The 25,344-nt window shown below is 50.6% G+C and overlaps 1 protein-coding gene across 3 annotated transcripts; it reads right to left on the bottom strand.

Moving 5' to 3' along the window:
- Window positions 1-1,653: 1,653 nt before the first annotated feature.
- XG (Xg glycoprotein (Xg blood group)) lies at window positions 1,654-25,280 on the bottom strand. Of its 3 annotated transcripts, none has more exons than XM_043458913.1 (12): window positions 25,140-25,280; window positions 18,979-19,023; window positions 18,525-18,548; window positions 17,471-17,533; window positions 16,494-16,556; window positions 14,843-14,899; window positions 14,430-14,489; window positions 12,270-12,314; window positions 10,936-10,980; window positions 9,352-9,387; window positions 7,024-7,134; window positions 1,654-4,963 (listed from the first exon to the last, which is right to left on the bottom strand). In XM_043458913.1, exons 1-12 carry the CDS (start codon window positions 25,198-25,200, stop codon window positions 4,947-4,949), a joined length of 627 nt encoding a protein of 208 aa, XP_043314848.1. In that variant the 5' UTR covers window positions 25,201-25,280; the 3' UTR covers window positions 1,654-4,946. The 3 variants fall into 3 exon arrangements, with proteins under 3 accessions (XP_043314848.1, XP_043314849.1, XP_043314850.1); XM_043458914.1 differs by having other exon boundaries at window positions 18,525-18,553; window positions 18,984-19,023; XM_043458915.1 differs by lacking the exon at window positions 10,936-10,980.
- Between the last annotated feature and the right edge of the window lie 64 nt (window positions 25,281-25,344).

Raw genomic sequence — 25,344 nt, 5'->3', positions numbered from 1 at the left:
GCTCCATGCCGTGGAACAACTAGACATCCCAAGTGCCACAACTAGAGCAAGGCTGAGCACTGCAACGAAGACTCACAGCAGCCAAAAGTTGAAAAAAAAGTTTTTTAATTTCAAAGAAAGAAAGCAGAAAAGGCACTGAATTACCCACACCGAGACTAACGCTTATTCTAAAACCACGTGGCGGATGGTGACTGTTTCCAGATGTATGGGCTTCGCAGGTGGCTCAGTGGTAAAGATCTGCCCGCAATGTTGGAGACTCAGGAGACACGGGTTCGATCCCTGGGTCGGGAAGATCCCCTGGAGGAGGGCATGGCAGCCCACTCCAGTGTTCTTGCCTGGAGAATCCCATGGACAGAGGAGCCTGGGGAGCTACAGTCCATGGGGGTCGCAGAGAGTCGGACAGGACTGAGTGACTAATACTTTCACTTTCAAAGGAGTTTTTCTAAGAAGCCAGATGGTTAATGCCATTTGCAGAGACATGGCTGGACCTAGAGAGTGTCACACTGAGTGAATTAAGTCAGAGAAGGAGAAATGTGGTGTGGCATCCCTTATGTGTGGAATCTAAAATGAAATGGTACAAATGAACTTAGAAGACAGAAACGGACTCAGAGACTTAGAGAAGGAGCTTATGGTCACCAGGGGGAAGGATGGGGGAAGGGATAGTCAGGGAGTCTGGGATGGACATGGACACACTGCTGTATTTAACGTGGAGAACCAGCAAGGACCTGCTGGACAGCCCAGGGAACTCTGCTCAATACTCTGTAATAACCTTATGGTTTCCAGGGGGAAGGATGGGGGAAGGGATAGTCAGGGAGTCTGGGATGGACACGGACACACAGCTGTATTTAACATGGAGAAGCAGCAAGGACCTGCTGGACAGCACAGGGAAGTCTGCTCAATGTCACGTGGCAGCCTGGATGGGAGGGGAGTTTTGGGGAGAAGGGATATGTGTCCATGTATGCCTGAGTCCCTTGGCTGTCTGCCTGAAGCCATCACAGCATTGTTTGTTAATTGGCGGTACTCCAAAGCAAAATAAAGGTTTTTTAAAAATAATGAAGCTAATATTTATGGGGGTGGGGGGTAAAAGAAGCCAGAGGGTACAAATAAAGAGAGAACTGAACAACAAAATGTTAGGAAACATTTGCTCAAAGTAGAGATGGTTCTGCTACACACGGTGGCTCCTTCCATTTGAAATACCGGAGATGCTGGAAATCTTTTTGAACGTGGATCACAAGGGGTTTCAAAGAAACTGATATCTGAGCACAGATAAGGGGAGTCCTCCAAACCTACGCCAGAAAAAGCCACCAAATCTACACTAAGTTACCCGAAGGAGGATAAGAGAAGCACGCACATATCCTGTGAAACAGTTCTCGAAATGAACAAGACTCACCGCAGTCGGAAGAAAACACAATTTGAAAGTCGGATTCTATCACATCAGCAGAAACATATGGTCACTAAGAGAGCTGCTCTCCCCCAGATATGTACGTGTGTAGACAGTGAGCTGCCGCAGAATGTTAAATGTCTAGTGAATCTGCCATGGAAAGAGAGAGGAAAGTCCCTCCAGAGCCACGGTAAAGATCAACTGTGCTCATGGCATGCCACACGCCTACAGAATCCTAGCAAAAATACTCGTAGAAAAAAATTCAGAAAGAATTCTTTTCCCCCAACTTTATTGAGATATAATCGACACGTAACATTGTAGAAGGTTAAGGTGTACATTGGGATGGTGATACACTTCAGTGGGATGATGATACACTTCAGTGGGATGACCATTGCGGCTACTTTTCAGTGGGATGACCATCGCAGCTACTTTTCAGTGGGATGACCATCGCAGCTACTTTTCAGTGGGATGTGCACCCCAGCTACTTTTCAGTGGGATGACCATCGCAGCCACTTTTCAGCGGGATGACCATCGCAGCCACTTTTCAGCGGGATGACCATCGCAGCCACTTTTCAGTGGGATGTGCACCGCAGCTACTTTTCAGTGGGATGTGCACCGCAGCCTTGTCTGACATCTCTGCCCTGTGACATAATTCTTTCTTTCTGAGGCGAGAATATTTAAAAATCTTTCAAAATATAGGGTACCGTTCCTTGAGGGCTCCAGGGGTAAAGAATCCGCCTGCCCACGCAGGAGACTGCAGTTCAGTCCCTGGGGTGGGAAGATCCCCTGGAGAAGGAGATGGCAACCCACTCCAGTATTCTTGCCTGCCAGTTTCCATAGACAGGGCAGCCTGGAGGGCTACACCCCATGGGGCTGCAAAAAGCTGCACACGACTTAGCGGCTCAACCACCACAGCGTCACCACCGTTTTGGAAGCCAGGTGCCATTCACACTCGTTTTCCAGGTGAGAGGACTGATGCTCAGAGAGGTTGCACAACTTGCCTAGGGTCCCACAGCTCGGCTTGGAGAAGCCAGACTGTGATCTCACGCTTCGGGCGTCAGTCCAGAGTTTAATCATGCCTGGCTTCCTGTACCACCTGTATAGACAAGCTAGATGCATTCCTCATTCTCGCTTTTAAATTAGGAAAAAAAAAAAACAAAAACACCCCACAACTCTGTACCCCAAATGCATTCATCTATGTATGACTTTTTAAGGATGTCTTCAACAGAATCCCAAAAAAGCTGGGCAGATAAAACAAGAAATATGTATCTTCTCCCAGGTTCAGAGTCTGGAAGTCCAAGACCAAGGGGCGGGCAGGCGGGCACACCCTCTGAAAATTACACGGGGCTCTGTGCCGGCTTGCGATAGCTCTTTGCCTTGTGGCTTGTCCGCTCCGAGCCACTCAGGTTCTTCCCCTGGTGCCTCTCTGTGTGGCTCTGAATTTCCCCTCTTATAAAGACACAGCTCATACTGCTTTAGAAGCCATCCTCCTGTTGTAACTCATCGTCTTAAGTGATCACAACTGTCCCCAATCTATTGACAAATAAGGTTCCGCTCTGAGATCTCAAAGGTCAGGACACCAGTGCATGGATGTGGTAAAGAGTCAACTACCAATGCAAGAGACCCAGGTTCGATCCCTGGATCAGGCAGATCCCCTGGAGGAGGGCATGGCAACCCACTCCAGGATTCTGGCCTGGAGAATGCCATGGACCGAGGAGCCTGGCGGGCGACAGTCCACGGGGTCACAAAGAGTTCGAGATGACTGAGCGGCCAACACATAAGGCAATTTCAGTTATTCATAGAGATATACGTATATTCTTTTCCTGGTTCTTTTCCATTATAGTTTATTACCAGATTCTGAGTAGAGTTCCCTGTGCTATACAGTGAGACCTTGCTGTTTATCTGTTCTACATATAGTATCGTGTATCTCTTCATCCCAGAGTCCTCATTTATGCCTCCATGCTTTCCCCTTTGGTCACCAGAAGTTCATTTTCTATGCCTATGAGTCTATTTCTGTTTTGTAAGTCAGTCCATTTGTATCCGTTTTCTTAGGTTCCACACATGAGCGCTATCATATGGTATGTGTGTTCCGCAGACTTACTTCACTTACTGTCATACTCTCCAGGTCCACCCACGTTGCTGCAAATGCCACGGTTTCACTCTTTTTCATGGCTGAGTAATATTCCATCTGTATACATGTTCCACCTCTTCTTGACTCATTCCTCTGTTGATGGACTCTTAGGAGTCTTCCAGGACTTGGCTAGTGTGAATAGTGCTGCAGTGAACATTGGGCTTCAGGTGTCTAACGGGGAACACCCACACATAGAATGTCTAGGATTTCCATGCATCGTCTTCCTGCGTTCCAGACCCCAATGACCATCTTCCTCTTTGGTTCGGACAGTCAAGCCCTAAACGCTCTATCAGCATGCATCTCAGTCCAGCAGACTACACTCATCTGCCCAAACCACCCTTTCTCTCCTCCCCTAAAGAATGACTAAAACCCAAGCAAGCAGCTGGGCTACGTTTTAGATGCTGAGGGTAGACAGTTAGTCCGGGAAAAAGAAAAGTATACACCAAGGAAAGCGCTGATGTTGCGTTAAGAACTGGTACCCACAGAGGATCCAAGTCCAAAGATAATACAAACAACTCTCGACATCTCAAAATCTCTATCCCACGTTCTGAAAAAAAAAAGTAGAAACCATACAATTTCATGGCAAAAAAACACTCCAAAATCACTTCCCCAAGGCGGTTTCCACATCATCAGCCTTGCACTTAAATTCCCCAAAATCCAGCCTCATCCTCTGCAGGTGATAATACTTTTGTGAGCTGAGATAAAGTTCAAATGCTGCCGTTAGGGTCGAAACGCATTCATTCCTGATTCGCGGGCGGAGGTGAACGGGTCCGGATTCCTGACGTCAACTCAAGGTGGTTTAGTTTCCCTGGTGGCTCAGATGATAAAGCAATCTGCCTGCGATGCGGGAGACCCGGGCTGGCTCCCTGGGTCATGAAAGATCCTCTGGAGGAGGGAAAGGCAGCCCACTCCAGTATTCTTGCCTGGAGAATCCCCATGGACAGAGGAGCCTGGTGGATTATAGTCCAGGGGGTCGCAAAGAGTCGGTTGCCACTGAGTGACTAACACTTTCACTTTTGCAAGGAACCTATAGCATCAGCTAAGCTTGTCTGCCCAGCTCGCTAGAAACCCAAGCAGCAGCTTCCATCCTTTGGAAGTCCTCCACGGCAGCCCCACCCAAGACCCCCAGCTATTCTCCTGGCCACTGTGTTCACTGACCAGAGTCAGAACCTCTTAGGCCGCATGGCCAATGGAACCCACAGATCAAGCAATCTCTTTACAACCCAAGATCCAGCGGTCCACCTTGTTCCCATCGATGTATCTGAGGAATCAGGGACCCCCTTCTTTGTGGGGGCAGCGCGTCTACTGCAAACAGAAGGGAAGACCCTCCAGGGCAGCGGGTGAAGGCAACAATGAAAGGGACTTTCCACAGGATCGACAGGGTTGTCATCTGAACGGAGGCTTTCTCAGAGCAGCGGGTGGATTTTGAAGACCTCAGACAGTCCGTGGTTCTGGAAGGAAAGATTGAAGGCAAGACGTCAGTTGGGGGGAAAAAAAAAACACTTCAGTGGATTGATCTTCAAGCACTGTTAATTTTTTTTCACTGTAGAGGCGGCAGAGGATGAGATGGTTGGATGGCATCACTGACTCAACGGACATGAATTTGAGCAAACTCCGGGAGTTGGTGATGGACAGGGAGGCCTGGCGTGCTGCGGTCCATGGGGTCGCAAAGAGTCGGACACGAGTGAGCAACTCAACAACATCTATGATGAGGCATGTGGTCCAGAATGTAAGGGATTTTTTTGTTTGTTTTCACGAACTCTGCTTCCCCCGCCAAACTTTCAGGCTGGGGTGTTGTATAGACCAAGGCACTTCCTGGCCAGGGTGTAAGGCAATACCCCCCAACCACCAGCAGAGGGGGGCAGAGGGCAGCTATTGAGATTGTGAAGGCGCCCAAATCCAAAAAAATACAAATAAAAACACTATTGGAATAGACTTCTGTTTCATAGCTTCCCTCACCGGCAAAACCCAGGTAGATGCCGACATGAGTGGTCTCCAGACCAGAGCTTGAGAGAATCCAGATTACCAACTGAGCTGGTGCTGCTTCTGCAGGGAAGCGTCTCTCCCCGACCTTCTCTTTAGCGACGTCTCTAGGAATTTCCTGGATCACCAGCCAGGATCTGTGCTCCCAGGGGCAGCTCCCTGTGCTTGTAATTCTGCAAACCCAGGAGCTTGGACCCAACGTTGAAGCAGAAAGCCCTATACCACCCCCCGCCCCTCCACAAACTCATTTCCCTGGAGGTCGTGTGTGCATGCTGGTTCGTTCAGTCGTGTCTGACTCTCTGCGACCCCGTGGACTGTAGCCCACCAGGCTCCTCCGTCCATGGGATTCTCCAGGCAAGAACACTGGAGCGGGTTGCCATTTCCTCCTCCAGGGGATCTTCCCGACCCAGGGATCGAACCTGCGTCTCCTGCATTGGCAGGTGGACTCTTTACGACTGAACCACCAGGGAAGTCTCGTGTGCAGCAGAGTGAGTCGATATTTTTTATAGACACAAACAGAAGTAACTTAGCACTTGTTTAAAATCATTATGAAATATTGGCTCTATTGTAGCCAGGGATGTTCCAAACAATATATCCTTGTAGCTTATTTACTTTGTACATGGTAAGGAAGGAAGGAAGTGTTAGTTCGCTCAGTCGTGTCTGACTCTTTGCAACCCCATGGACTGTAGCCCGCCAGGCTCCTCTGTCCATGGGATTTTCCAGGCAAGGATCCTGGAGTGGGTTGCCATTTAGCTGCTTCCTTTTAATCCCCTCCTGTCCATCTAACCCCTGCTTGTCAGGGAATGTTTGACGGGAGTATTCCTACGTGCTGTCCCTCATGAGTCCTTTGTCCCTCTTCAAGCGGAACAGCACGCTGCTCCCAGGGACTGAGGTCATCGTGTGAGGCAGGCTTGGGTCTCCTTTAGTAAACATTCTCTTTAGGACAAAACTGCTTAGTCTCACTCCCCTTTCTTGAGATATGGATTGTCTCCTGACCTTGTGACTAACATTACCCCCCTTGTTCCCTTGGTAACGGTTGCTGTACGTTTGGTTTTCTGATCTCTATCATTCCCGAAAGAAGTTTCTTGTACCACAGCCTATATATACTCATAGAAAAATCATTAAAGCACCTTTGCTCCATTAGAGCTTAGGTCCCTGGGTCTTTTTTGTCTCTCTCTCTCTTTCTCTCTCTCTCTTTCACTCTTTCACTTTCTTATCGTCGACTCTGTACCACAAGGTTCTGGTCCATTAAAGGACCCCAACACCTGCTGTCTACCATCTCCCCACTGGGAACCACCAGCTTGTATTCTGTATCTGTGAGTCTGCCTATTTTTCATTCTTATTCACTCATATATATATATATATATTTTAAAATCAGGCTTTACGACTAGCTTGTTGTCTATATCTGTGAGTCTGCCTGTTTTTCATTCACTCATATATATATATATATATATATATTTTTTTTTTAAATCAGGCTTGACCACTTAAGGCAGACACAATTGGGGGCAGGGGTGAGGGGAAGACTTGCCGTTTGTCCTGAGACAGTTTCTCCTCCGGTTATAGTAGCTGACCGCCGCCCCAATCAGCGTCACCACCACCACAGAGACGATGGGAGATGCAATCTGCGCTATCATGTTGCCTGCGGGAATCCAGGGGAACAAGAACGGGTCTCAGGAAAAACAGCGCCAGTGAGGACACTGTGTGTCTCCAGCGACTCCATAATCATCCCCGCGCCCGGCCCTCCCCACCCTCCTATTCACGGGAAAAGGATGGAATTCGTCGAAGAAGCCCAAGGGATGCACCCTGCTTTATCTAAGGGGCGCTTACTAACCACGTCTGATCGGTCTGGGGCATCCAACGGTTCTGTACAGAAGATATATATATATATTTTTATTTAATAGGTGTGTCCGGATGAATTTGTATCTTTGGGGACAGAAAATGTCTACTCATGTTCTTCAGTCGCTCAGTCGCTTCCGACTCCTTGCGACCCCATGGACCGCAACACGCCAGGCCTCCCTGTCCATCACCAACTCCCAAAGCTTGCTCAGACTCATGTCCATCGAGGCAGTGATGCCATCCAGCCATCTCATCCTCTGTCGTCCCCTTCTCCTCCCACCTTCAATCTTTCCCAGCATCCGGGTCTTTTCCAGTGAGTCAGCTCTTTGCATCAGGTGGCCAAACGATTGGAGCTTCAGCATCAGTGCTTTTAGTGACTTTTCAGGGTCAATTTCTTTCAGGGAATGGATTTCCTTGAAGTCTAAGGGAGTGCGTGTATAAAGTGCAGACCAGCCCAGGGGTCACCTGGCCTGTTACCCCTGTAGCCCCCACATCCATCACATTCCATACTCTGGCCCCACAAATTACTACAGTTCCCGGGGGTCCATTCAGTCAAAGCTCGCACAGCACCTCTGTGTCCTGTCCTGCCCGACTCCCACACATCTGCAGACCATGCCTTGGAGATGTCCCCTCCAGGAGCACGCATTCCGTCTTCCACCCCACCCCAGTCCTGGGTGAGTCCTCTGCCCTGGCGCAAGTGATAAAGTCTTAGCCGCTTCGGTTGTGTCCGACTCCTTGTGACCCCACGGACTCTAGCCCCACCAGGCTCCTCTGTCTATGGGATTCTCCAGGCCAGAATACTGCAGTGGTTTGCCTGCTTCAGGGGATTTTCCCAACCCAGGGATGAAACCCACATCTCCTGCATTGCAGGTGGAGTGCTTATCTGAGGACCACCAGGGAAGGACCCCAGTCCTCGGAAAGGGAGACTGAAAGTCAGTCACGTCCAGCTCCTTGCAACCCCATGGAACCCCACGGGATTCTCCAGGCGAGAATACTGGAGTGGGTTGCCATTTCCTTCTCCAGGGGAATCTTCCCAACCCAGGGATTGAACCCAGGTCTCCTGCCTTGCAGGCGGATTCTTTACCAGCTGAGCCACCAGGGAAGCCCAAGAATACTGGAGTGGGGAGCCTATCCCTTCTCCAGGGGATCTTCCCAACCCAGGAATCCAACCGGGGTCTCCTGCATTGCAGGTGGATTCTTCAGCAGCTGAGCTACCAGGGAAGCCCCTGACCTGCCAAAGACTCTATCAAACCGTGTGTCAGACCTGGATTTTTGTCTGGGGAGCACCTCTCCTCCCCTACCTCCAGTCCATGAGAAGGAAAGCACCCGTGGCCTTTGCAAATGTCCGGCAAACACCATGCGTCCTGGAAACGGTAATACATCCCGCAAATGGCAATACTGCGCGCTGCCCGGGTCCTGGGCCTGAAGGCTTAGAAAGTCAGCTCTGTCCCTTTCTTCTCCCCCAAAGCCTTGGGGTGGGCCGGGTGGGAACACCATCACCCTGCACTGGTGTCAGCCTCCAGATTCCCAAGGAGCTGGCCTCCGTCGTCCCAGAGATACACGGCCGACGCTCGATAGCCACACTCCAGGCCTCCCCTGCTGGCCCGTGACGGGGCAGGCGGGGCCCCACTGGGGGCTTCTTAGGGGGTGAAGGCTATAAGTTTCTCTGCTGCTCCACTTCTAGACTTGAGGTCAGCCGTGGTCAACGAAAGGGGTCCTGGCCGTGGGCAGCAGCAGCTGCAAGCACCGCAGACAGCTCGCAGAGTCCAAGCATCTTTCAGCTCCAAATTGGTCCCCAGAACCCCAGGCATGTTTCAGCTCCGAGGCTGTCCCCACATCACCTTTGCTGACCCCCGTGGGATGGACTGCGCCCGACAGGAGCTTCTGCACGCCCACACAGAGAGAGCAGGTGGTCCCTGAATGCCCTCAGCAGAAACAAAACCAGGCCTGCCCCGACCCTCCCCAGACACGTGGGGAGCCCACCCCTCGGAAGACTGTGCGCCCCGCCCCCAGGCCATACCTTGCTGGTTGCCCGGCGCGGAGTAGCCGCCTCCACCTGGAAGGGGACAGACACACAGTCACGCGCGTATTCGGAAGAGCTGGGCCCGGGCTGCCTGCTGCTGGGAGGCGGGCATTGCATCCAAGCAGGGAGGGGACGGAGGTGGAGACCGAGGGGGTGAGGCTGTCACCTCAGGGTGTAGGGATACACACCAAGGCGTGCACAAGAGGCACATGCACACACCCATATACACACGTGCACACACATCACACATACACACAGCACACACCCATATACACACAGGCACACACACACAACATCCACATACACACATACCCATATACAAACATTACACATACACACAATACACACCCATATACACATATGCATACACACAACATCCCACATACACACACCCATATACACACATGCACACACACATCACACATACACACAGCGCACACCCATATGCACACATGCACACACACATCCCACATACACACAGCACACACCCATATACACACATGCACACAAACAACATCCCACATACACACATATACACAGCCATATACGCACACACACACATCCCACATACATACACAACACACACCAATAGACACACACACATCCCCCCCCACAAAACACATAGCCACACACACACACATGTACATACATGGACACACGCCATGCACACACACACAACACACCCACACACCCATATACATACATGTACATACACGGCCCACACACATGAACACACATGCAAACCCCACAGACATGCATACGACACACAGAGCCACACACACATGTGACACCCTCACATACATACAGGCATGCACATATAACACACGGACACACCCACATGCATACATGCACACACATGCAACACAGCACACACCCACATATACAATGCAGCATACACAAACATACATGCATGCACACACTTGCTACACACTCACACGCCCATGCACAGACATGCAACACGTGCACACCCATGTATGCATATATGCATGCATGTACAGCACAAGCACCCGTTGACACACACACATCAGAGCAGCCACTCACACACAGGCAGGAGTGCACACAAGTATCACAGGCTCTGTGCCCATGTGGACATGCGCACACACACATGCATGTCTCCACACGTGTGTGCACAGGACACTCCCACACATGTACATATGAACACACAAGACCTACACATATATCCACGTGCACGCATCTGCCCTGACCCACACACCCACAGCACACACACACATGCACGTGTGTTTCAAATTCATATGCATGCATGCACAGATACACAGCACAAAGGTACATGTGAACATATGTACACATGTATAAACACAAGTGCCCATATGCCCACCCAGCCACATGCACACACATGTACATGCAGGGACACACACATGCCTGCATGCACATGCACAGGTGAGCAAGCCTTCGTTTCTTGGAAGGATTGCGACCCGCCTGCCATGCAAACCCCTCCCCAGCTTCAGTGCACAGTGAGGACACCGCTCAGAGAGCCAGGCGGTCAGGCAGCGCCCACGCGGGGGTTAGCTCCTCAGCAGGAGAACTTCTCCTGGTTTGGCTTTTACGAAAGACCTCCTTTACCATAATTAGTGCCAGGGAAACCGGGTCTGTTGCGCCCTCCTCGTCCTGCAGGACAGAAAGGCCAGGTGAAGAGGAAGATGATGCTCGGAAATGCCGGAGACATCCCCAAGGGAAGCTTCGAGAAAGACAGGACCACAGAACAGAGGCTGTGACATCCGGGCCAAAGGCCCCAGCCTGATTCTCTCCAAGCCAGAGGAAGAGACAAGTGTGCCCCAGGACATTCCCTGGCCACACCGAGTCGGGCTGAGCTCACCTTGCAAGCTCAGCAGGTCTGCAAATGCCAGGGGCATGCTGACTCCCAGCTGCAGAGACAGGGGGCTTGCCTGAGCTCAAAACCCCACTTCTCAGCGCATCCAGGGAAAAGTCCAAGGCCAGGCAGCAAACAGTCATCTCAGCGAGTGAGAAATAAAGGAGCTTTCTCCACACCTTCTTATGTCCAGAGGGCAAATTTTTTTTTTTCCTGTTTTTGGCTGCATGCAGGATATGAAGGATTTTAATCCCCTGACCATGCATTGATCTCAGGTCCTGCCAGTGAAAGCCCACAGTCCTAATGGCTGGACTACCAGGGAAGTCCCCAGGGAGTAATTTTAAAAAGACATTCCATGGGGGCTCAACACAGTATAGAATTCGCCTGCAACGCAGGAGACCCGGGTTCGATCCCTGGGTCGGGAAGATTCCCCTGGAGGAGGGCATGGCAACCCACTCCAATATTCTTGCCTGGAGAATCCCACGGACAGAAGAGCCTGGCAGGCTACAGTCCATGGGATTGCAAAGAGTCAGAGACGACTTAGCGGCTAAAGAGCACCCAGCTATATTTACAAAGTGTCACATGACTACTTTGTATACCCGAAGCGAACCGAAAGTTTCATGCAGATTCTATCTCAGTTGAGAAACATGAATCCAATGCATTTTGCTTTTCCAGCTCAATTTTCTGCCAAGTTCGCTTTACAGCACCAGAGACCCCCTGGAGATTTCAAGATCCACCCCTCGCTTTGAGGAAAAGTTGTATAGACAAGAATGGAGTTTATTTCTCCCGGGGTAAATTCCTTTCATTCTTGGCATAATGCACTATCCGCACAAAGAATCCACAATTCCTGGGGCTGTTCTCTCCCTAATGAGGCTTGCAGCCTGGGGCTCTGTGTCTTGTTACCTGGACAGAGGGGTGTGGGGTCGCCCCTGGACACCTGGAGGACTGGAGGAAGCCAAGCTGAGGGTCAGCAGTGAAGTGGCCGACACCCGAGACCCAGGAGGACGCTCTAATGGGAGCCCCGGAAAAGCCCACCCAGCCCCGCCACCCCCACGGGCCCCAGCGCTGCGTGTAGCGGGCCTGTTACCGTAGCTGTCGTGACCCGGTCGGTAGCCTCCTCCACCACCGCCTCCTGCAGGAGAGAAGAGGGATGTGACGGCCATTCGGAGCATGGACCTTGGGGTCCAGCAGGCATCTGCCCAGTTGGCACCAAAGCCGGACCCAAGAGTCACCCACAAAAGAGCGCTGGTTGTTGTTCAGTCGCTCAGTCATGTCCGACTCTTTGTGACCCCATGGACCACAGCACGCCAGGCCTCCCCGCCCATCACCAACTCCCGGAGCTTGCTCAGACTCATGTCCATCGAGTCAGTGATGCCATCCAACCATCTCATCCTCTGTCGTCCCCTTCTCCTCCTGCCCTCAATCTTCCCTAGCATCAGGGTCTTTTCCACTGAGTCGTCTGGAGCCCTATGTGGTGGAAAAGCTCAGGACCCTCCAGAAGATGCTCTAGGGAGCCCCTCCCCCAGAATCATGGCTTCTGGATGGAAAAACTTGTGCCACAGAGAGCCCTTCAGAAAGCTCTGTGTCCTCAGAGATTACACATGCCCCCACCCCCACGCCGATCCAGAGCTTCAGAGTAACACAGGCGTACTCCAGACCTCCAGGGACCCACTTGCATCATGATATATGTCAACTGCAACACACCAAAAATACATTTTTTGGGGGAAAGATACATGGAGACACATCTGTAAGGGTTTGTACAGACCCAATATCTGTGTAAAGATAGGTGTGTGCCTATGTGGTCAGGCACTCATTCGTGTCCGACTCTCTGACCCGGTGGACTGTAGCCTGCCAGGCTCCTCTGTCCACGGGATTCTCCAGGCAAGGATACTGCAGTGGGTTGCCATGACGTCCTCCAGGGGATCTTCCTGACTCAGGGATGGAACCCAGGTGTCCTGCATTACAGGCAGATTCTCTACTAATGAGCCACCTGGGAAGCCCAAAGAGAGAAACTTAGGAGTACAGATAGATATAGATCTAGAAATAGATAAACATACAGATACAGATGTAGGTATAGGTGTAGACAGATATAGATATAGAAATAGGTGCAGGTATTGGTATAGGTATAGGTACAGATGTATATATAGATATATAGGTGGGCTTCCTTGATAGCTCAGTTGGTAAAGAATCCGCCTGCAATGCAAGAGACCACGGTTCAATTCCTGGGTCGGGAAGATCTGCTGGAGAAGGGACAGGCTACCCACTCCACTGTTCTTGGGCTTCCCTGGTGCCTCAGATGGTAAAGAGTCCACCTGCAGTGAGGGACACCTGGGTTCCATCCCCGGGTTGGGAAGATCCCTTGGAGGAGGGCGTGGTAACCCATTTCAGTATTCTTGCCTGGATAAGAATTCTTGCCTCTGATACTCTGTCCAGCGTCAGATGGACAGAGGGGCCTGGTGGGCTGGAGTCCATGGGGTCACAGAGTTGGACGTGACTGGGCACAGCATAGATACAGCTATAGATATAGCTAGATATGGATATGCACATAGATATACATGTGCATATATAGAGACATAGGTATACATATAGCTAAAGATATGCATATACATATAAATATACATACACATATACCTACAGATAAACATATAGATAGCTGTACATACAGATATAGGTATAGATACAGATAGGTATACATATAGATATAAATATATATACAGATAACGATATACATATGCTTATAGATAAACAGATACAGATATATATACATATAGATACAGGTATAGACACAGATATACATAGATATACATATAGCTGTAGAAAGAAATATATATGCAGGTATAGACAGACACATGCATATAGACAAACATAGATCTAGATACATATAGACGTAGGTATAGATACAGGTATAGATATGCATATAGGTACAGATATAGGTATACATATAGATATGTGTGTATAGATAAACACATATACAGACATGTATATAATAAGTACGTGTGTCTGTGGAGGTATGTATACGGGTGCACACACGCATACGCACACACACGTATTTACATGGAGACGACCCCCACTTCTAAGCAGCATCGGCCCCATGGTTGGTTTTGTCCACCTTGCAGACCCCAGGCGTGGACAGCCTCAGGGAGGTGCCTCCCTCCCGCCCCCCAGAGGCTGGAGGGGAGAGTCCACAGCCCATCACCTTCCACGCGGGGTCTGGGACGGGGTCTGGGGTGGTCTCACAGAAACGTACCTGCGGGCGGCTTGGGAGGGTAGTGGCCGCCGTCGCTGAGGTCCGAGTCGCTCAGGAAGCCTGTGGGACAGAGCAGAGGGTGGTCACAGACCGCGGTCCAGGGAGCCCGCTGCACACGCAAGCTCACGCATCAGGGGCGCAAGGACAGCTTATGGAGAGGGGGTTCCACAATTGGAGAATCTGTGCACCCCACGAAAGATCCAAGGGCTGAAACTAAGACCCGATACAGCCAACATAAATATAGGACTCTTTAAAAAGAATTGCTTTAAAAAAAAGAGAAAAAGAACTTTTGCATATTTTAAATGCAACGCGTCTTTCGCCATCGAGAACCGAATTCTCCAAACCATCTTCCGGAAGACTTCTTAGTACTTCCAAAGACGCTTCCGGAAGGCGTCTTAGTCCAGAGGACTCACCTCCACTGTTCCCAGGCTGCGGGCGAGGAGGCGGCGGCTTCGGCCTTGGGTAGATATCTGTTGGAAAACACGTGATTTTAGGAAAAGAGGGACACCTCCCAGTGACGAACCATTCACACAATGCAAAAGGCCGGAATACAAAATGATGTTCTGGCGAACTTATGTTTGCTCTTTATCGCTTCCACGGAATCGCTGGTGCTCAGAATCCCCAAGCGTAAAGGTCTGTTTAAACATTAGTTTTTATTGGAGTATACTTGCTTCCCTGGTGGCTCAGATGGTAAAGCGTATGCCTGCAATGTAGGAGACCCGGGTTCCATCTCTGGGTCGGGAAGATCCCTTGGAGGAGGGCATGGCCACCAAGTCCCGGATTCTGACCTGGAGAATCCCACAGACAGAGGAGCCTGGCGGGCTACGGTCCACGGGGTCACAAAGAGTCGGACACGCCTGAGCAACTAACACACACACACACAGTTACTTCACAGCATTGTGTTTGTTTAGGCTCTCCGGCAAAATGAATCTACTATGCGTATGTGTTAAGTCGCTTCAGCCATGTCCGACTCTTTGCAAACCCGTGGACTGTAGCCCACCAGGCTCCTCTGTCCGTGGGATTCTCCAGGCCAGAATACTGGAGTGGGTTGCCATGCCCTCCTCCAGGGGATCTTCCCCGACCCATGGATTAAACCTACATCTCTTAAGTCTCCTGTGTTGGCAGGCGGGATCTTTACCCGCCTGGGAAGCCCACATAACTCACAGCAAATTGAAATTCATTACTCAGGGCCACCACCACCATTTCAAAGGCACTAGATTCGAGCAGAGTTTGAAAACGAAAGCCAGAAAGCAGCCTTCCTCTGTTCTGAAATGCGTCAGCCGCTGGAGTCCTGAGTCACACACGGTCCCCTCCCAAGCCTGAGGCTGGCCCCGCGAGCTGCCGGGTGGATGAGTCCCCCAGGACCTGAATAGTGACTCATCTCACATGACGGCCAGTGTCTAAGATTCTCTGGGGCCCACTGGAGGGAAGCCCATGAAAATATGCTTAAGTTTCCCAAAAAACTGTAGCAAGAAACACCCCCCATTAGACAAGCAGAGACATCATCACTTTGCCAACAAAGGTCTGTATACTCAAAGCTCTGGTTTTTCTAACGGTCATGTAAGGGTGTGAGAGTTGGACCACAAAGAAGGCTGAGCACCAAAGAATTGATGCTTCCTAAGTGTGGTGTTGGAGAAGACTCTTGAGCGTCCCTTGGACTGCAAGGAGATCCAACCACTCCATCCTAAAGGAAATCAGCCCTGAATAGTCATTGGAGGGACTGATGCTGAAGCTGAAACTCCAATACTTTGGCCACCTGATGGGAAGGACAGACTCACTGGGAAAGACCCTGATGCTGGGAAAGATTGAGGGCAGGAGGAGAAGGGGACGACAGAGGATGAGATGGTTGGATGGCATCACCGACTCTATGGACACCAGTTTGAGTAAACTCTGGGAGTTGGTGAAGGACAGGTAGGTCTGGCGTGCTGTGGTCCATGGGGTCCCAAAGAGTCAGACAGGACTCAGCAACAGAACAACAACAAAGGCTTCTTTCAGCCTCCATGACCTTCCCTGAGTTCCAGTGGGCAGGTTCAAAGCTGTTTCAAAATGAATGAACATTCTTACTTCCACCGGTGTCGGGATTTCCAGGCTGCGGGTGGTACGGGGGCTTCGGCCTGGGGTAGATATCTGTGGGGAAAACGACATTGCATGATCAGAAGAGAAAAATGTCCTTCCGTCAGAAGCAGCTTATAAGACGAGAATATAAGCATGCCTGTAGATTTTATCTTTTATTTACAGTTGGTGCTTATAAAGAATAGGTCACGATCAATAGGGCAAAAATTACTTAGCCACTAGAAATAGAACCTCAAAATTTAGAGCTTGAAAAAACTATATACACACACTCTCAAAACTAACTGTTGAGGGTTTCTATTGTATGTATTTTCCTGGGCCCCAAAATCACTGCAGATGGTGACTGCAGCCATGAAAGATGCTTGCTCCTTAGAAGAAAAGCTGTGACAAACCTAGATGGTGTGTTAAAAAGCAGAGACATTACTTTGCTGACAAAGGTCCGTCTAGGCAAAGCTATGATTTTTCCAGTAGTGAGGGTGTGAGAGTTGGACCATAAAGAAGGCTGAGTGCCAAAGAACTGATGCTTTTGAACTGTGGTGTTGGAGAAGACTCTTGAGAGTCCCTTGGACTGCAAGGAGATCCAGCCAGTCCATCCTAAAGGAAATCAGTCCTGAATATTCATTGGAAGGACTGATGCTGAAGCTGAAGCTTCAACATTTTGGCTACCTTGATGTGAAGAAGTGACTCACTGGAAAAGACCCTGATGCTGGGGAAGATTGAGGGCAGGAGAAGGGGACGACAGAGGATGAGATGGCTGGATGGCATCAGCGACTCAATGGTCATGAGTTTGAGCAAACTTTGGGAGATAGTGACGGCAGGGAAGCCTGGTGTGCTGCAGTCCACCGGGTCACAAAGAGTTGGACACGACTGAGTGACTGAACGACAACAAAGGCTTCTTTCAGCCTCCGTGACCTTCCCTGAGTTCCAGTGGGCAGGTTCAAAGCTGTTTCGAAATGAATGAACATACTTACTTCCACTGTTGTCAGGATTTCCAGGCTGTGGGTGGTACGGGGGCCTCGGGTTAGGGTAGATACCTGTGGGAAAAATGACATTGCATGATTAGAAGAGCAAAATGTCCTTCCGTCAGAAGCAGCTTATAAAACAAGAATATAAGCTTGACAGTAGATTTCATATTTTATTCACAGTATGTGCTCATGAATTATAGATTATCGTTGATCAGCTTAAAACTACTTAGACGCTAGAAGCAGAACCTGAAAACTTAGAACTTGAAAAAACTACATACACACACTTACAAAACTGTTTGGCATTTGTAAGGTATGTAAGAAGCAAACAAAAACTGTTTATTCCTTGAAGGCTTGGGTTTGATCCCTGAGTTGGGAAGATCCCCTGGAGGACGGCATGGCAACCCACTCGAATATTCTTTCCTGGAGAATCTACATGGACAGAGAAGCCTGGCGGGCTACAGTCCCTGGGGTCACAAAGAGTTGGACACAACTGAGCAACTGACACACACACACACACAGGGAAATTCTATGTGTAGTTTTCTGAGGAAATGCCAGACTGTTATCTGTGGAGGCAGCACAATTTACTACCCCCACCGGGAACACATAGACGTTCCAAAGTCTCCACACCCCAGCCAACACTTGTTATCATCCCTATTTCGATCCTAGTGAGAATAACATCTCACTGCGATTTTGTGATCCATTTCGTGAAGCACTTGGGTTTGTTTTAAACATCTGTCCATCAGTCTCAGCCTCCACAACCCTATCATTGCTGTTGTTTAATCACTCAGACCAACCCTTTTCAACACTATAGGCTGTAGCCCGCCAGGCTCCTCTGTCTGTGGGATTCTCCAGGCCAGTGGAGAATACTGGAGTGGGTTGCCATGTCCTCGTCCACGGCATCTTCCCGACCCGGGGGTGGAACTCATGTCTCCTGCACTGGCAGGCGGATTTTTCACCACGGAGCATCCTGGGAAGACCCCATAAAACTCCTACCAAAACCTCAGCCTGTGGTGGGGCAGCCTCATCTCTGCCCACTCACCTGAGTCAGGAAGTCACTCACCTGAGCTTGGCTTCTTGGTGGGCTCTGTGGACAGAGAACATACGTGCCATAAGTCCTGAGAGTTTTTGTGTGGCTCAAAGAAACAATCATTAAAGTTGTAATGTAAAAAAAAAAAAAAATGAAAATCTCGAGGCAGTAACAAAGATATGATCATTGCGGTTCAGTCGCTCAGTCCTGTCTGACTCTTTGCGACCGCATGGACTGCAGCACGCCAGGGACCAACACAAATTCCATTCCGTGTTCGAGGGGGCAGGGGACTCAAAGGACAAAAGGTCCCTTCAAATGCAAGCCCACCAGTGTTCCCTGGAGCAAATGCAAGCCCACCAGTGTTCCCTGGAGCTGTGCGGAGGTTGAGGGTTGGAGTAAAGCTTCTTTGAGTTGTTAGGAAGGAATCCCGACCCCACCCCACCTGGATCCGCAGGAGTAGCTGACTCAGGCTGCCAGAGGCACTTACCGGGATCGTCCAGAGCGTCCGCCAAATCAAAGTCACCATACTCACCTATGAGAACACACAGGGCGTCAGTCACAGCGACATGGAACCGGCCACCCGGGTTTCCTTTGCCTCAGCTGCCCAGATATCTCCCCCACCCAACCCCACTCCCAGCACCCCGAGCTCAGCAGAGAAGAAGAGTTCCACCCCTCCCTCCAGCTCCCCTGGGCTGGGTCTGTCCAACCAACATCTTATTCCTAGATTTCCCCCCAGGCTCTGCCCATATCATAAGAGATCTGTGCAGGAAGATAACTGCACCCTCATCCTTTTTTTTAAAATTAAACTGTAGTTGATTTCTGGGCTTCCCTGGTAGCTCAGCTGGTAAAGAATCTGCCTGCCATGAAGGAGAGACCCCGGTTCAATCCCTGGGTCATAAAGAGTTGGACCCACCTGAGTACTGAACTGAACCAGACTGAACTGAGTGACTAAAACCTTCACAGTGGATTTACAGTGTTGTGTTAGCTTCAGCTATACAGCAAACTGATTCAGTTATACACACATATAAATTATTTTTCTATACATATACACGTATCTATTCTTTTTTCACACACGGTTCGATTATAGGTTATTGACATGAAAGGGTTAGTCCCTCAGTTGTGTCTGACTGTTTACGATCCCATGGACCATAGCCCCGCCAGGCTCCTCTGTCCATGGGGATTCTCCAGGGAAGAATACTGGAGTGGGTGGTCATTCCCTTCCCCAGGGGATCTTCCAGACCCAGGGATCAAACCCAGGTCTCCTGCCTTGTCCCGGTGTCTCCCTAATCCATTGCACAACAGACTAGGCAGCACCTGGGCGTTTTCCAAAAAGGACATCTGGCTGCCTCTGGGGGCTAGAAGCCTCCAGAGCCAGGCTGCTTGCAGCAGGAAGCCAGGGTGTGGCCCTCCTCCCCCTGGCTCTGGAAACAAACCAACTGCCCCCACCCCATTCCGTGTCCACTTGTCATTCCAGCGACCTCCTTCCCTTTGCAGATGCTTCTCATTATAAACAACGCTGAGCGCCTAAGAACCGATGCTTTTGGACTGTGGTGTTGGAGAAGACTCCTGAGAGTCCCTTGGACTGCAAGAAGATTCAACCAGTCCATCCTAAAAGAAACCAGTCCTGGACATTCATTGGAAGGACTGATGCTGAAGCTCCAACACTTTGGCCACATGATGCGTAGAACTGACTCATTGGAAAAGACCCTGATGCTGGGAAAGATTGAGGGCAGGAGAAGGGGCCGGCAGAGGATGAGATGGTTGGATGGCATCACCGACTCGATGGACATCAGTTAGAGCAAGCTCCGGGAGTGGGTGATGGACAGGGAGGCCTGGTGTGCTGCGGTCCATGGGGTCGCAGAGAGTCGGACGTGCCTGGGCGACTGAATAACATCTGACGATGACTCGAGGTCACGGGGGAAGCGGCCCCTGGTTGTCATGGGTGTGGCGCTCTTTGCAGAGCCCTGAGCGTGACTCACAGACCAGGCGAATTCCACCCAGGGTCCCCCGCCCCCTTGGCGTGGAGCCGATCGTGTCCTGCAGGCCTGGCTGGAGTCTACCAGCCTCACTCTGGTCTCCAGAGGGGCTGCAGCCAACATCCTACCTCCCCCGCCAGCTGCCGCTTGCGTGGAGGTCTAGCCGAGCCCCGTCACTGTCTAGCCCCGCCCTGTCACTCTAGCCCCGCCCCCACATAGTAGTCCCACCCCGTCACGTCTAGCCCCGCCCCTATCACGGTCTGTCCACGGTCTAGCCCTGCCCTGTCACAGTCTAGCCCCGCCCCCGCCACATTGTAGCCCCGCCCCTGCCGTGGTCTAGCTCCGTCCCCGCAACATGCCAGTCCGGCTCCAGTACTTTGTAGCCCCGCCCCATCACGGTATAGTTCCGCCCCGTCACGGTATAGCCCCGCCCAGTCACGGTATAGCCCCGCCCAGTCACGGTATAGCCCCGCCCCCCGACGTTCACATCACTCCGAAGATACCGATTCAGGGGCTCAATGTCGGGGAAGATGGGGTGTGGGAGACGCCGCACCCTGGGGCAGTTATTTCCACCAGCTTGGTTTTTCCCCTCAGAGACTAAGGACGGTACTTGGAACTCAAGATCTGTTTCCCATCAGCTTCCTTTAGCAGGCCCGGCAGATTCTGATCAATTCCACATGTGTTCTGGGCTCACCACGCGGGTTCCCATGGCTGTCCTCCTGGGAACCTGGGTTGAAAAGGACTCAGGCTGGTGGGTGGGAGGTCTTAGCGTCAAACCCCAAACCCCCTTACCCTCCAAAAAGAGCTATTTGGGACGGATTTTAAAATATATACATACATATATATATATATATGTATGTATATATTTTTATTTACGGCTGTGCCATAAATACTTATGTTACTTAGGGATCTAGTTATCTGACCTGGGATGGAACCCGGGCCCCCTGCATTGGGAGCATAGAGTCTTAGCCACTGGACCACCAGGGAAGTCCCAGAGGGATTTTCAAGATAAAACTTGCCTGGGAAAAGGGGATGGCTCCCCACTTCAGTCTTTTTGCCTGGAGAATCACATTGGCAGAGGAGTCTGGCGGGCTACGGTCCATAGCCCATAGTCTCAAAGAGTCTCAAAAAGTCTCAAAGAGTCAGACACAACTGAGCAACTTAGCATGCAACAGATGGTTAGATGACTGATGATAATGAGATACATGGATCACAGGGAATAGATGGTAATTAGAAAGACAGATGAGAGATATAGTTAGATGTTAGAAAAATAGATATAGGATTGATAATTATATAGAGAAATAGAAGATAGGATATATAAAAATAGATGATAGATACATTAGATGGATAATCAATGATAATTAGATACATGGATCACAAGGAATAGATGATATTTAGAAAGGCAGATGAGAGATATAGTTAGATGTTAGAAAAATAGGTATAGGATTGATAATAATTATATAGAAAAATAGAAGATAGGATATGTAAAAATAGATGATAGATACACTGATAGATACACTGATAGATACACTGATAAATTGACAAATGCATTGACAGACACACGGATAGATATGACAGGTACACAGGGAGATGGCGTCTTTAGCGCTCAGGCGGGATTTCTCAACCTCAGCAGTGTTGACATTTGAACCTGGATGACAGACAGGACAGCCTGCTCTGCGGGGCATCCTATGGATAAGAAAACTTTCAGCCGCATCCCTGGAAAAGTGAAAGTTGCTCAGTCGTGTCCGACTCTTTGCGACCCCGTGGACTAATAACAGTCCATAGAATTCTCCAGGCCAGAACACCAGAGTGGGTAGCCTTTCCCTTCTCCAGGGGATCTTCCCAACCCAGGGATCAAACCCAGGTCTCCTGCACTGCAGGTCGATTCTTTACCAGCTGAGCCACGAGGGAAGCCTGAGAATACTGGAGTGGGTAGCTTATCCCTTCTCCAGGGGATCTTTCCAACCCAGGAACTGAACCGGGGTCTCCCACATTGCAGGCATATTCTTTACCAGCTGAGCTATGAGGGCAGCCCAAGGCCCAGGCCCATCTGATGATAACAGTGCCCTCCCAGTGGTGACCACCAAAAATGACTCCAGACGGTGCCAAGTGTCCCCCGGGGGCAATGTCACCCGTGGCTGAGCACGGCTGACTGCGTGAAGCGACACTTGGGGGTGTGATTTCTGCACCTCCTGGGTGAGAGACGCATCAATACTACGGGAACCACAGAGCAGACATCCCCCTGTAGCAGAGATGCTTGAGGCTCAACCCAGTGGTTAACCAGATGGCTGGGGGCTCATACGTCACCTGTCAAAGGGAATCCCGACTCCATGAGCATGGCCATGATGTTTCCCAAAATGCAGCTGCCCCGTTAACAGCTTTCCCAGTAGTCACGTATGGACGTGAGGGCTGGACAGTAAAGAAGGCTGAGCGCAGATGAATTGATGCTTTTGAACTGTGGTGCTGGAGAAGACTCCTGAGAGTCCCTTGGACTGCAAGGAGATCCAGCCAGTCCATCCTAAAGGAAATCAACCCTGAATTTTCATGGGAAGGACTGATGCTGAAGCTGAAACTCCAGTCCTTTGGCCACCTGATGGGAAGAACCGACTCATTGGAAGAGACCCTGATGCTGGGAAAGATGGAAGGCGGGAGGAGAAGGGGATGACAGAGGATGAGATGGTGGGATGGCATCACTGGCTCGATGGACATGAATTTGAGCAAGCTACGGGAGATGGTGATGGACAGGGCAGCCTGGTGTGCTGCAGTCCACAGACTCTGTAGGAGTCAGACACGACTGAACAATGAGAACCACAGTCACTCCCGCGCCCACCCACCTACCCCATGAAGCTCTTGAACAGCTGCAATTGGGGTGGTGCCTTCATTCATTTATCTTTGGCCACGCCGCACAGCTTCAAGATCTCAGTTCCCTGACCAGAGATTGAACCCTGGGCCGTGGCACTGAAAGCCCGGAATTCTAACCACTGAGCCACGAGACGAGCTGAAGGCATCCGCCATCCAGTGACCCCCGAGGGATCAGACCGACTGGGCCTGGTAGGAGGCTGAGTTGCCTGTAGCAGCAGGTGACCCCAGAGTTCTGTGTCACTGCCGAGGGAATACATGCTCAGACAGGTTTTGCTGGCTTGGCTGCTGGGCGGGACTGCGTAAAGACAGAGCTTGGCCTCAATGTGCTGCCTTTAGCCCTGGTGTTGGTTCAGAGAACTGACATCTCCCCGCAAACAGAAGCTCCTGACCACGTTTTTGCAAGTCCCAGGTGCGGGAAGATGCTCAGACCGTGTGGATTCGTGGAAGGGTCTCTGGGAAGACCCTGGACTCTGGGTGCCGGGATGGCTCACAAAACCACACCTGTTCCTAAATACCCTCAAACAGGTCAAACAGGACATGCCCCAAGAGTGACGTCCAAACAAAATCTCTTCACTCCTAACCTAGTTATGTACGGATGGGAGAGTCGGACCGTAAAGAAGGCTGAGACCCGGAGAATCGATGCTTTTGAACTGTGGTGTTGGACAGGACCCTCAAGAGTCCCTTGGGTGGCAAGGAGATCCAACCAGTCCGTCCTAAAGGAGATCAGTCCTGGGTGTTCATTGGAAGGACTGATGCTGAAGCTGAAACTCCAATACTTTGGCCACCTGATGAAGAACTGACTCTTTTGAAAAGACCCTGAGGCTGGGAAAGATTGAGGGAAGGAGGAGAAGGGGATGACAGAGCATGAGATGGTTGGATGGCATCACCAACTCGATGGACATGAGTTTGAGCAAACTCCGGGAGATGGTGATGGACAGGGAGGCCTGGCGTGCTACAGTCCACGGGGTCAAAAAAGAGTCAAACACCACTGAGCAACCGAACAGGTATGAGCCATGTTGAAAGAAAATCTTTTAATTCCTAACCTACAACACATCTCACTCTTAAGCCCCTCCCAATCCTCAATGTCTTAGAATTTGAATATCCAAAGGACCAAATATGCGTCTCCAGTTGCTATTAAATCCTGCCCTTCGTGGGTTAATTATAGTTTCCTGAGCGAGGCCCCTCCCTGCCTCTGTTCCGCAACAGGCCAAGATGGGGAAGAGCCCATATTGGAGTTTCGGGCTTAAACAACTCACATGCTTTTAATTTGCCAACCGGAGGGCTGACATAGAGGAAAAAAAAAATACCTAAAACAACATGAACCGAGGCTGTCCTTCCTGAAAAACCCCGTCTCTGGCGACAGGGGACCGTCCCGCTGAACCCAGGCGCGTCTCAGCTCCGTGGCCTCCCTACAGAACTACACAAGCCACTCAGACTGCTGATAGAAAGCAAGGAAGTACAAAATCTCAACCCGCCCCAGAGACACGGTCACTTTTTCCATGCGTGCCACACCCAGAGATCAAAACCCGAGAACAACAACAACAAAAAAAACCACAGCTCAGTCCTAAGTGTGTCCCCAGCCTGCAGATCTGGGTCGATTCCCCTGGACACCCCCCAACGTGGTACCCGATCCCCTCGTTTGCTGCTCACCGCCATTAGACCAGGGTCTGCTTTTGCTTTCTACACTCTGGCAGTTTACAGCTGTTTCCTGAGAGGAAGTGGTTTGGGACGGAGTGTTTATTTTCTTTCAGCAAGCAGATAGAAAGGCACACCCAAGCACCTCTTTCTCCGGGAGCCAGCCCTCCCTTACCTCGGACGTGCAGCAGAAAGCAGAGGAAGGTGAGACGGAAGAGACCCTGCCATGCCTCCATCCTTGGTCTCCGGCTGGTGGGCGGGTGGGCGGGCGGGTGGGCTGGGGCCACCCCACCCTCGACGGGTGATGCTGTGCTGATTCCTGTCGTCCTCCGACGGAAACAGGAAAGAAAAATAAAAAAAAGGATGAAGCAGTCTACAGC

Source organism: Cervus canadensis, chromosome X, assembly GCF_019320065.1.
Source record: "Cervus canadensis isolate Bull #8, Minnesota chromosome X, ASM1932006v1, whole genome shotgun sequence".
Classification (NCBI taxonomy): domain Eukaryota; kingdom Metazoa; phylum Chordata; class Mammalia; order Artiodactyla; family Cervidae; genus Cervus; species Cervus canadensis.
Note: the sequence above shows the minus strand (reverse complement) of the source record. Positions and strands in the feature narration are given on the sequence as shown.